General features: G+C 38.1%; 1 protein-coding gene across 3 annotated transcripts; it reads right to left on the bottom strand.

The window, feature by feature from the left end:
• Positions 1 to 1395: 1395 nt before the first annotated feature.
• On the bottom strand, positions 1396 to 12688 carry LOC105693255. Of its 3 annotated transcripts, none has more exons than XM_048659437.1 (3): positions 12556 to 12688; positions 4325 to 4412; positions 1396 to 2414 (listed from the first exon to the last, which is right to left on the bottom strand). In XM_048659437.1, exons 1-3 carry the CDS (start codon positions 12652 to 12654, stop codon positions 1687 to 1689), a joined length of 915 nt encoding a protein of 304 aa, XP_048515394.1. In that variant the 5' UTR covers positions 12655 to 12688; the 3' UTR covers positions 1396 to 1686. The 3 variants fall into 3 exon arrangements, with proteins under 3 accessions (XP_048515394.1, XP_048515396.1, XP_048515395.1); XM_048659439.1 differs by lacking the exons at positions 4325 to 4412; positions 12556 to 12688 and adding exons at positions 2702 to 2780; positions 3506 to 4261; XM_048659438.1 differs by lacking the exons at positions 4325 to 4412; positions 12556 to 12688 and adding an exon at positions 2702 to 4261.
• Between the last annotated feature and the right edge of the window lie 331 nt (positions 12689 to 13019).

Below are 13019 nucleotides of genomic sequence, written 5' to 3' on the forward strand. Positions count from 1 at the left end.
TCGGGTGGCTGCCGAGTGTTATACGTCGGTTATACATGGGTATAGGTATACATATATTCGCGGTGTGTACATAACGTTGCGAGTATACCGTATGTACGAAAACCCGTGTGATCCGCGAGCTCCTGCGGGAATCATAACGAGAACGACGACGACGACGACGACTACCTACGGAGAGTCCATTAGGTGGTTATCTTTTTTGAAAAACACTCGTCTTAGTTTCTCAGTTTTGTTTTTTTTTTTCTTTTTTTCCGCTCAAATTCTCTTCTTTCTTAATTCGTACTACTCCGTTCTCTCGACGTCTGGAGCACGGCGAGACGAAGTTAAGATTTTTTTCAGTTACTGTTATACGCCTCGGGTGTGCAGTTCTGGAAAATGCAGGTGAATAACTGGGGATCAGGTTCGTTGAACCGACGATCGTGACTCCTATTTTTTTTCGTTTTTTAATTTACCTGATTACTCGGAAAACCACACCCTTTGGGTTAATTTTTGTAAATTGCGGGATAGCGTCTCCGTGTGACGAATTTCGTCGACACTTTTCTTGCGCCGTCTGAGTCGAGAAACTGTGCGGGAGGAAATTTGAAACCGTAAAGATGAAGATTTGAATTTAAATTTTTCCCAAACATTTTCCGGTGCGCCGATAAATCGCTTGAAATTTTACGGACGACGACGACGACGACGACGAGGAGATGTTTCGCGAATATTTGAAAAATTTCAAACTTCCCCGATAACTAAAATACCGTAGATTTCGTCAGATTTTTATTTCGCTCCGCGAGGCAACGATCGTCGGGGTACGTCAAGAGATATTGGTAAAGTTTGGCGAAAGTATGAACGAAAATCAAGCGATAATTTTCATTGTAAAATTCTTTTTCGTTTATCGGACGATATTTCTCCATCGGTAAACTCACCTCAGCGAATCGAACCTTTTATTTTGTCCAAAAGTAGCACCGGAAAGGGAGTCCAAACCTCGTCGAGTTTGACGAAGAAGATGACCGCCCCCGATACCGTCGAGGTTGCGAGGCTCCGTCCCTCCTGTTGGCAAAATTTCAAGCTGAAAAATTATCGGTTATCCAATTCGCTTTTTGATTTTCGTTATTTTCAATTATTTCTTTTCCGAGATTCTAGCGCAACGCAGCCGATGAAACCGCGGTACTGAAAAATGAAAAAAACCGTTTAAAATAGATAGTATTTAAAAAAATTGTTTATCGGATATTTTAATTGGTCCATTTTACATACCTGAATGTACCCGATAATTAATATACTATAATTATGCATTGCGAAGAAGAACGATACCTGGAATAAAATTTTTACGATTCGAATTTTTGTTTTTTTTTCTTCTTTTTGGTTCAATGGGATCGGTTAATTGGAATCTATGAAACTCGTGGACGATGGTTTACATTTTTCTTACTACGAATCGCTTGTAATTTTCATTTTTGATTATTTTTACACACGATATTCAATATTATTGATTATAACATTTTAATTAATCAAATTGAAATCATAGGACAGCGGCGATTCAGTCTGATTATAACTAACGTTAATTATTTAATTTTCCCATTCATTTTCAACAATCATCAGCAGTTGTTGCAAACCGATATTTCTCTTCTTTACATCCTTCGATTCTCCCTTCTCTTGGACGGTTATTAATCTTTCTTTTATTTCCATATTATCCGACGCTGAGCGCAAACTTTATTTGCGCACAAGATTTCCGCCGCCAATGCTGTCCAAGTTTCTAAGGAGATTCGCTCCCCCGATGCTGTCTAAATTCCTAAGGAGGTTTGCCCCTCCGATGCTGTCCAAGTTTCTGAGGAGGTTTGCGCCCCCGATGCTGTCCAAGTTTCTGAGGAGGTTTGCCCCTCCGATACTGTCCAAGTTTCTGAGGAGGTTTGCTCCCCCGATGCTGTCCAAGTTTCTGAGGAGGTTTGCCCCTCCGATACTGTCCAAGTTTCTGAGGAGGTTTGCTCCCCCGATGCTGTCCAAGTTTCTGAGGAGGTTTGCCCCTCCGATGCTGTCCAAGTTTCTAAGGAGGTTTGCGCCTCCAATACTGTCCAAGTTTCGCAGAAGATTTGCGCCCCCGATGCTGTCCAAGTTTCTAAGGAGGTTTGCGCCTCCGATACTGTCCAAGTTTCGCAGAAGATTTGCGCCCCCGATGCTGTCCAAGTTTCTGAGGAGATTCGCTCCCCCGATGCTGTCTAAGTTTCTGAGGAGGTTTGCGCCTCCAATGCTGTCCAAGTTGCGTGCAAAGCTATTCTTATTATCGCCGTTTAATTTTTTATCAAAATTCCGTTGTCCAGCTAAGTTTCCTTGGCGACGATTATCTTTCGCTTCGGCATCTCTCGCCAGCCCTTGTAAAAACCGCAGAATATTTTCACCATTTTTCCGATCCCCTTTAGATTTATCTTGCATGTTTTCCCATTCTGAAAAACAATAAGAAATCAGGAAAAAGTTGGCCGAAAAATCCGTGTGAGAAAGAATAAAAGAATCGTCCGCAAGCACAGCACGAACTGCACACTTTACTACGCACATATATTTTATGTATATATTATACAAAAATTTCAAATGTACATGCATTGATTTATCACGCACACACAGAAGCATGCGATATAGTAAACGAGTACAGGGATAAATTGTTATTTCAAAATAAGAATTCGAAAAAGTAAATTCAAAATTTGAAAAAAACTTTGATTCATTTTTTCTTGCTTACCTTTTCGTCTGTAATATCGATTCACATTCACACAACGATAAACACCGTAACGAGACATCTTTATATCTGCGACGATTTTCTAACAGGAAAATATTATTTACAAAAGTTTTCTTTTTTTTCACTATATATAAAAAAGCACTTTAACTATATCTATAGTCACACATGATTGTATATATTATTTACAGGTCGTGTTGTTACACCTATGTACGATCACACTTATGATATCTGATCCTCACCGGGCGGATGGAATGTGAAAAAGAAAAAAAACCATGAAAACTTTACAAGCTCGAAGAATGTCGTAAAAATGCGAATGAAACCGCTTGATCATTTTTGCGTCATATTTTCTGATTTTAAAAGCAGGAAGAGTCTTCAACTTTTGGGTTGTAACAAAACTGTACAAATTTGATCTGACGTAATTAATTTTTTTCCCAAATTTTCCTTCGTTCAAATGTTCCACCGAATAATTTTTAATTCGATAAAATTCTACAGATGTTGTTGAATTATTAATCGCAGCAATTGAATTGTCCCATATGCGGAAAAATGAAGAGAAGCAAAACGAAACAAAGAGATTGGAGATTTTTGATTTTTGATTTTCATAAAATCGCTCCACCGTACGTCAGTGGCTCACGTTGATTTTTCCACGTCCGATTGTAGGATAGTAGCGAGTAAAAGAAAAACATCCCGCACCATTGACATCGAGCTGCGTACTTCGCGCAGAGTGTAGACAATATAACGTCGGAGGAGTTATTCAAGGGAGAATATTGAGCTGAGGAAAAACATTTATTCTTCCTTATGAAAACCTACATGTCGACTCTCCTTCTCAATTTTCTTTTCTTTCGCTCCTCCTCTTTCTTTTTTTTTTTTCCAAAACGAAAGGCAGCGGTTAACGCGCGGCGTAAATCTACCCCCGGGAACGACGAATGCGTCTGAAAATTTCCATATATATACATGTGGCGTAAAAAATAAAGGGAAAAACGTACGCGTCAAACGCTCAGGTCTGGCGTCCGACCTGAGAGAGGGTTATTACTACTGGCTCTCGCCCGACGACGACGACGACGACTCTACTGAATTCAAGTAGTTCAGCCGTTTAACTTGTCAGCCCCGAAGTTAACGGGGCGAACGTCATCGACTCCCCGCAGTTGCACAAGTTGCAGTTGCAAGTCGGAACTGCAGCTCGGTAAATAAGTAAGCGAGTAAGTCCGTAAGCGAACGAACGGTAGAGCTTTCTTTTCTCCCCGACGTAATAAAAATCGGACATTTTACTTTCTAAAATAGAATGAAAATAGAAGCCATTTATAAATCGTTAATTTCGTCATTGTCGTTGTTGTGCACAGCGCGGTCACGTTAGGTTGGGTTAAATTGCTACGAATGCGATTGAATATATATACACGTGTAATAATAAATGTCAAATGTACGAAGAGAAGAATGGAAAAAAAATTGACGAAATTGAATATATGTAATATACATGATGAATACGTATGTACAATGAAATATTACATGGTGTGTGGCGAGGAATTTTTCATAATCGAACGGGGAATGATACGGTACAAACGAAAAAATGTTATAAATAAATTCGTGAAGTGGATAGAAAAAGAAAAAAAAAAAAAAAAGCAGAAAACTTACCGAGGGCTTCGTAATGCCTCGCGAGAGCTTCCGCCAGTTCCGGTTGAGCGTAAACGCGAGGATCAGCTTCAATTATTTCATTTTGAAGCTGAAATAATAAAAGCAGAAACGATAATTAATTATCCATGGTATCCGTTTTATTATTTCCTGTCTCCGAGTTATTGACCTCTATTTTAGTTTCTTCTCGTAGTCGGTTTTATTAAATTTGTTTGAAATTGAAATTGCAGGAGATATGTGAAAATAAGGGGGGGAGAAATTTACAGGAACGATGAAAAAGCATCGTTAGTCGAATATCGTACGTGTGTTTTACGTTCAGTCGTGATTCGGATCGAGAGCAAACACACATAATGTTAACGAATTGATTTACCTGCACACATGTGTATTATTTGTACGCTACGGATGAAAGCATATACATATATATTATATATGTACACGTATTTCTCCGTACATGCATATAGATCAGGCTAAATGCCTTCGGGTTATGTTCGAATTTGCGCGTTGGCAAATAATATTGATTGCTAAAAGGGAATCGCAACGAAGTCGAGCTGTATACTCGGTCCCTGCATACACCGGTGTATTCCATAAGTATATCATTTCGCCCACAATACGAGCACGTGTGTACGGACACAAATATCGCTAATTTTTACCAACAAAACGATAAATCATATATCCCTTGATTTATGTATCTTGTGTATAAAATAGAAATAATGCAATAAACTCTTGGAAAACTCCAACCTTTATCCGTTATCCTTCCGAGTACATATGTGTACGTAAATACATATTATGTACACGCGCGCACGTATGAGTACATGGGAAAAATTTTTCTGCGAAGTAAAATTGTTCAATATTAATGAAAAGTTCTGCAACTTTCTCGCGGTTTCAAGGTGGGTAAGTGTAATAAGTTTATCGTATCCCACTTTCTTTCTTTCTTTCTTTCTTTCTATTTGTTTTTTTTTTCTCCAACTTCTTCCTTCTTTTCAGGACGAACGGTTCCGTTTCACAAATTCGTTTCTTATTTTCGAATCGATATTTGATTTTTTTTGGCTCAGATTTTTCATGGGATTTTAAAACTCATGGACGGAAATGAGGCGAAGAAAAAAGCGTTCTTTCGAAGCGATTATAAATTTCGGAATTTATTTGATTGCAAGCTCCAAAGATTTTGGAGATTTGGAATTTTTGACGTACGCGCAGCACGTGCGTACAGGTAGGTATACGAAAATTGAATAGCCGAATAAATCGACTGAATAAATCGAATGAAATTTTTGCTAAATTTGTTTCACATGTTTAGAAATTTTATCCGATTCTTAGAGGAAGACTTACGCGGGTGGGATAATACCGGAATTTAGGAGACCGTGAAAGAGAAGGAGAGGAGGAAAGAAAATAAAGGAAAGAAAAAAAGGGAGAAGGAAAACCCGTTTATCGGGAAAAACGGGAATGAATTCGCGCCCCGATAACTGTATCAGATAAAAATATGCGTATACATTATATATGTATGCGAAGATGTAAAATATCCTGGGAGCGTTTAGCTCGTGAACAGGATCTGTAAAATATGAGAAATAAGCTGATCCGGGTAAGTCGAACGCGTAAAATGTTGAGAAATTTTTAATTTTCGCACAAATATACGCGTATTAAATATTAAATAGATATATAAGATATATACATTCGCGGGACGATTTTTATTGATTACATAGCTTTACAATTTTAAAAACGAAAATCATGTATACATAAAGCTGAGTACATAAATATTTTCACCCCCTTTCCCCCGATTTAGTTCGTTGTTTTTGGTTACTTTTCGTGGAACGTTTAATTAAACTATTAGTCGATCATGCGAGAAGCGAGATGAGGTTGATTGTTAAACTTTGTAAAATAGATCCTATAGTTGCCGGATATCCTGTCCGGAAATTAGAAGCTCGGAACAGCAGAAACCGCGGATACATGGCAACGTCAGTCCGCGACTATACAATATACGGCTAAATTTTTCTCAAAAATCCATCAAAAGTTCGCGTCCAAAAACGCGTTTCGTCGCTCTCCATTTTACGATCAGATTGCACGAGGAGTTTTCGTTGACCGAAATGGCGAAATTTTTCAATTTAGTTAAACGAGACTAATTATTCCTTTCGCACTTGACAGTTGGAATCCCTAATTCAGGACGAACCTTTGTTCATTTTTCAGTTCTACGTAAACCGGCATACGTACCCCGGATAAATTTTTCCCTTTGTTTTTCGTTGGTTTTTTTTTTTTTTTGCTTTTCTCACCTGTGAGTATCGATAAACTTCGACATGGACTCTAGAGGATTAAGCTAGGCCGTGAAATTGGTTAGTTTTCAAATTGGTTCGACTTTCCCGCTCGATCGCTTGGTCGGTGCAGAGAAACGTTTTAAGTTTATTTTTTATTCAAAATGGAAATGAAGAGAAAATAATTTTATTTTGCAACGAAAAATTTTCCGTTAATCCCGACGAATATCGATCGATGATTCACCGATGCGCTCGTTTTTTAGCTTCGTTTTACGGATGCCTGAGAATTTGCTTTTGTTAATTACTAATTATTCAATTAATATACACCTTCGATCACTCTCGATTATCCTGCGCGTATGATGATCAGAAAAGTGAGAAATTATTTCCATGGGACGTTAGCGGAGGTTCCCTTAGTTCTTCTTTATTTTCAAAGAAACTGTAGTCTCAAAATCTATGCGTGAATGTGGTTCTGATTTTCCTAGCTTTCTAAATATTGATAAACTTTATATCGACGTTTGATTGGACTATTGTGAGCGGAAATTTTCTGCATTTTCAGTTGTACGGTATGTAGGTAAGCGACATGCGGTGTGTGTACATAGGTATCTATGCGACGAGCAAGTTTCAGCTACACAATCTTCAATTTACCAAGTTCTACTTTTCACTGACGCGCATACGTGAGCGGAAATGTAAAAAGTCGTAGCTGTTCTATTTCGATAATAAAAATCGAGAGAGTGAAAGACATGTACTCTACTTCGAAAAAATCGATAAACCTCCATCGGATTAATCCATGGCTCGATTCATTCAGAAAATACCCTACAAAAGCCTGACGAAAATAGAGTTGAACTTTTCATCCAAAATCAAAAAAATTCAAAGGTCGCAAATGTTTGAAAAAATTCAAATATCTCGATGGGAAAAATTCGTGGCTCAATTTTTCCAACGAATTCGTGTTCCTGGCGTCAAAATACGATAGAAAAGCGTCCTACGAACTTCGTTTTTGGCTCAAAAATCGAAGAAATCCGAAGGAGTACCCCTCGGAAATATTTCAAATTTTCGGCAAAATTTTTTATCTTTTAAAATTGATTGAATGACACTTTTCTTACGTATTTTGACCTCAGGAATCTGAATCTGAGAGAAAAATTGACCTATCTATAAAATTGACCGAGTTATCGCCGATTTTCAGCTTTTTGGGGTCAAAGATAAAAAATTGATTTTTTAGTTTATTTTAATGTAATTTGAGTTCAGGAATCCGAATCTAGGACAAAAATTGATCTATCTTCGAAAATGACCGAGTTATCGCCGAATTTCCGAATTTTTTGGCATAAAAATTGAGATATCTCGAAGGGAAAATTTTTTAGCTCAATTTGAACAACGGATTCGCGTTCCTGAGGTCAAAATACATAAGAAAAGTGCCATACGATCAATTTAAAAAAATAAAAATTTTTGGCCAAAATTTGAAAAAATCGTAAGGGGTACCCCTTGGAAAAATCTCAAATTTTGACCAAAAATTTTTATTTTTTAAAATTGATCGAATGGGACTTTTCTTATGTAATTTGACCTCAGGAACACGAATCCGTTGTCCAAATTGAGCTACGATTTTTTCCCTTCGAGATATCCTCAAATTTATGCCAGAAAATGCGAAAAAATGGGGATAACTTGGTCATTTTTAAAGATAGATCATTTTTTGTCTTAGATTCGGATTCCTGAGCTCAAATTACATTAATAAAGACTAAAAAATCAATTTTTTATTTTTGACCCCAAAAATCTGAAAATTAGCGATAACTCGGTCATTTTTGGAGATAGATCAATTTTTCTTTCAGATTCGGATTCCTGAGGTTAAAATACGCAAGAAAAGTGTAATACAATCAATTTTTAAACTACTTTACTTTTGGCCCAAAAATCGATTTTTTTTTTGGCTTTTCAAGGGTAATCTTACGTATAATTAGCTCAGGAATCCAAATCTGAAAGATAAGATCATCCACTAATGCAATCGATCGAGTAATCATCAATTATTCGCTGTTGGGAACAGAAAAATTGAGACATATCGATTGGTTGTAGTCGTAGACCCACTTTGATTCGTCGCAAACCATGCATCGGTCGAAATATTCGAATTTCTCAATTCACCAGCGAGCCTGAGCTTTGCTGGAGTCAGGTAGCCACGGGCGCGCGGGTTTGTTTTGAGGCGTCACCTCTGCTCAGCCCCCAAGGTGACGACTCACAACAAAGCGCTACGCTGCTGGCTGCGCTGATTCCAGCGTAGCTCGGGTTTGCTCGTAGACCAAAAAATTCGAATATTTTGACGCAGAGATATTCTCAAGTTCATGGTAAAAAAGCGATTAAATGGCGATAACTAAGTTAATTTGACAGATAGATCAATTTTTCTTCCAGATTCGGATTTCCGAGGTAAAAATATATAAGAATCCGATGAAAAAGAATTTTTCCATCGTAATTCCGAAAAACCGCAAAAATCCAAGGGGTACCTCACCCCTCGGAATCCGAATCTGAACGCCAAATTGATCTATCCAAAAAATATACCGAGTTAACGGCAACTTTTCCAACCGAACTTCGTTAGTACGAGATATATTTTTTGTGGCTTACGTCACTTTGCCTCTATCCAAAGGGATGGGTTAAGGTTTTTCGAAATCAAATGCGAGGGATCTGTCAGAAACCGAGAGACTAAGAAACAAAAAAAAAAAAAGAAAAGAAAGAAATTAACAGAACGATCTACAGAAGATTGGCTTTTTCCCTGCGCCCTCGACTTGGCAGAATTCCCAGTTACTTTTTTTCATCCACTGGTTCTTCTCATCTTTCTTCTAATTTTTTTTTTTTTTCTTTTCTTTTCTTTCGGATTGCGTCTCTCGCCACGCATATCTCCATCGACTCAATGCACAGACTTTTATACACCCACGTGTATTTCGTCGTCCGCCTGTGAGGCGCCGAATTTTTTTTTGCCCTAATTCACATCTAATATCTTGCGGTAGTCGGCCATATTTCCGTCTAGTTTTCTCGTCGTACCACGCGGCCTAGGAAACTGTGTAACGTACACCCCAGATATAACTCATTTCCCCCATAATATCTACGCTGAGGAATGTTTTTTTTTTTTTTTGTCCATCTTCAAAATGAGATAAAACCGAGAAGAAAAAAAAAGAAAATACAAAATTCGTTCAACGTCGAATGAAATATTTACGGGGACCCTGCGATTGTCTGGCGATTTCGCCGCGCCAATCCGTAATACTGATCAATAATTAACGGAGTCGAAAATTAACTCCAGAGTAGTAACCCGCTGATCGAGAACGAGGCGTTAGAAAAAACTGCGAATCACAAATCGTACCGTCTTGGAGTAAATAAAAAATGTACGCGTATCCGTATCGTGAACTAGAATCAAAGAAAAACAAAAAAATGAAAAAAAAAAAAAAAAAGGAAACTTATGTAATAAATTTGATACGCAATATTTGAGACTAAAAAAAAAGAGAGAAAAAACATTGTTAAAATTACATCCGCGTAACCACGTTGTAGATACATATGTATGTACCTCGTGTATTACGCATATGTGTACATTGGATGAGACCGGATTGTCATTAAATTAATTTGACTAATGGATCGGCAGATTTTGCGGGCGATGTATGGAAGCGAGGGGGATTACCTGCAGCTCCTAGAGCGAGTTATTTGTTGCCCCGTCCCGCGGTTATTTTCTATGATAATTACATCTGGTGCACGTGTATCTACGTTGCGCGGATAATTTCTGGCAGAGAAACACTTTGTCTATGATTTCATTTAAATAATATTTCCCCACCTTGAAAGGGGATTTGCAATAATGAATTCGGTTAGCCTGACGTACGTCGGTTATGGTAAACGTTCGCGTTAATTTATAGTCCCGACAATCCGCAAACAAAGTTTAAATAAAAAAAAGGAAATAGGAAAATTTGACGCTTTACTCGATATTAGAAAAAATTGAATCGAGTCAAATCTGATCGTTTCAAATTCCTGCTCTTTCCCTCCATCTTTTGTACGACTAATTTTTCTGTTTTTTTTTCTCTTTCTAATAAACAAATCCGAATAATATTCGATCGTTCGTTCTAAAGACGAAAGATTTATGTTGGAAATTTTTGATTCAACCAAATCATTTTTTTAAATCAAAATTCGATGTCGCACATACGTGTTTATATACGTAGTATGTATGTGCATACGTACTTTGACGAAATCATTGAATAAACGTGTAGAATTTCAAGCAACAAGTTGCAAAAGTTATATGTATAGATGTGAGCTCGTATTACGTTCGCACTGTTTTAAAGCAAAGTGAAAAGGTGATTTTTCTTTTTCGTTCATTTTTACACTCAGCTTTTTCCGCCCTGTCGCTCAGTCCCGCAGGATATTCGAGAGAGAGTATGAAAAAAAAAACGTAATAAAAATGGAAAAAGCAACGACGTTTTGAACCAGAGTACATCGGGGAATTTTTTTTCTATCACACTTTTCATTTTTGACTTTTATTTTTCGAATGTCCGAAAAATCTGACACTTCAGAGTCCGTGAAGATATATTCAAACGAAATAATCAGCGATGAAAAAAAATCGAAAATTCAGTTTCACATTCCGAAAAACTCGACGTTAAGTGACTCGGATGGATTATACAGTTTACAGGTTGTAAAGAGAGTAGGAGATTTTCGAAAGGAGACAGAAAAGTAAGAGAAAGGATAAGAGAAAAAAAGGTCTTAAGGTCGAAGGTTGCGCTGGTTAGGAGGTGAAAGGATTATCGACAGTTGTGTCAGAGGTAGTTGAAAATTCTTTTCAAACAAATTGGTATTCCCGCGACCCTCTTTCTCTCTCTCTCTCGAGAAAAAAAAAGGAAAAAAAGTGGATGGAATAAGATCGAATGAGATGAGATAAAATGAATCGGACTGGGAGAAAAAAAAAGGGGGAGAAAGTCACCCGGAGCACGAGTTCGAAAAACCCCCAACCCCCCCCAAAAAATCGAAACCAGGAACGAACCGACTCCGCGCGAAGCGAAACCAATTTTTCGAAGTGATTTTTTCGCCTCTTTTCTCTCGATTTTCGAGCGGAAAATTTAATCGCCCGTGTTTCAAGCCTTTTTCGAGTTTAAGTAAGTCGTAATGGCGGACCCCGAAATCCCCGACGTGGAACCCCCCCACCCCCCACCCCTCTCCCCCTTTGCCCCCCGTTCACTTTCGGATTCACCCTCTAAAATAAACCCGATAACGTGTAATCCGGTTTTCGAGTTTATAACAAAAGTGCTGCTACCCGTACACATACGCGACACACGGAACTTCGCGTTTACACGCCCGAAATCGTTTGATTTTTCAGAAAAAATTTCCCCGATTTTGTTCTTTTTTTTATGATTTTGCGATATTTTAATATTTTTACACACTCGTTTCCAAATACGTTACAAAAAATTAGACAAACGAATGAATAGAAAAAGCGCGATTGGATGAAATGAAGAGGAAGATTCGAGAAGAGTTTCAATTGATCGTCATCGAAATTCGGATGAACTTTTTTTATTCTTCTTTTTTTTTTCCCGCGTTTCGTTGATTCCGAACGAAAGAATAATTTTCTCTCCTCCTTCTAATCGAGAGCGGTTCACGCGAGTGAAAGATTCGACTTTAAGGGCAATTCATTAGGGAGGATTAAAATCGAAAATCTCTTTCGATGTAATACATCGGCTAAAGGGAATCCCACTACGGAGCAGATTACCAGTTTTTTTCTCTCCCTTTTCTTTCCTTTTCTTTTTCCACGTCCCTTTCAATTTATGCGCCGTACGCACGGTGTCGGGAAAAACCGTGATAAAGAAAAAGGGAAATGAAAGAGAAAAGTTTTCACTTTTCATCCGTTATTCTCGTGTCCGCGTGTAATACGGGTACTCGTACGTAAATCGGCGCCCAAGACGAATGAAACGTTGATTTTTTAATATTTCTCTTTTCCAAAAACTCTTAGAAAAAAAAAAAAATTTTACCAATACAATTATATATATATATGTTTGGGAGTCTGACCTGATTTGCTGGTGCGGCGAAAACGACGCTGCACGTTATCGTGACCAAGAAGATGGCCGTACCGGCGAAAAAATCGGCGATGAATTTTGACCGGGTCATTTTTACTCGGTTCAGCGACAAAAAAATACGTAAGCAGGTAATCAATCGACTGTCGTCACAGACGCGGTTGTATCTACGTATTACCGCGTGTGATGTACTTGTGGGTATATATATACGTGCGGAATTGTTTGCGAAAAATTCTTCGCTCTCGTTTTTCGTATCTTAATTTTTTTTTCTTTTCCAATTTATGCCGATATACGTGCGACAAAAATCGGGAGAAATTTTCTTCGATTTTCGCTCTCTCGCCTCTCTTCTCTCGATCTCTCCTCCGATCTTCCGGAACGACTTTTCTCCCTCGAAAACCACCCTCGTTCTTATGTACTTGTTTTGCGTCGAACGCGTGGCGTGTAGTGTCGGAGACGCGT

Source organism: Athalia rosae, chromosome 8 (genome assembly GCF_917208135.1).
Source record: "Athalia rosae chromosome 8, iyAthRosa1.1, whole genome shotgun sequence".
Lineage (NCBI taxonomy): Eukaryota > Metazoa > Arthropoda > Insecta > Hymenoptera > Athaliidae > Athalia > Athalia rosae.

What these genes read in the sequence shown, in the direction of transcription:
- LOC105693255 (XM_048659437.1), bottom strand. Translation starts at nt 12,654, where the DNA reads ATGACCCGGTCAAAATTCATCGCCGATTTTTTCGCCGGTACGGCCATC. An exon ending in TCGCCGCACCAGCAAATCAG is followed by an intron (nt 4,413 to 12,555) that starts GTCAGACTCCCA and finishes TTATTATTTCAG; the next exon opens with CTTCAAAATGAAATAATTGA. An exon ending in GAGGCATTACGAAGCCCTCG is followed by an intron (nt 2,415 to 4,324) that starts GTAAGTTTTCTG and finishes ATTGTTTTTCAG; the next exon opens with AATGGGAAAACATGCAAGAT.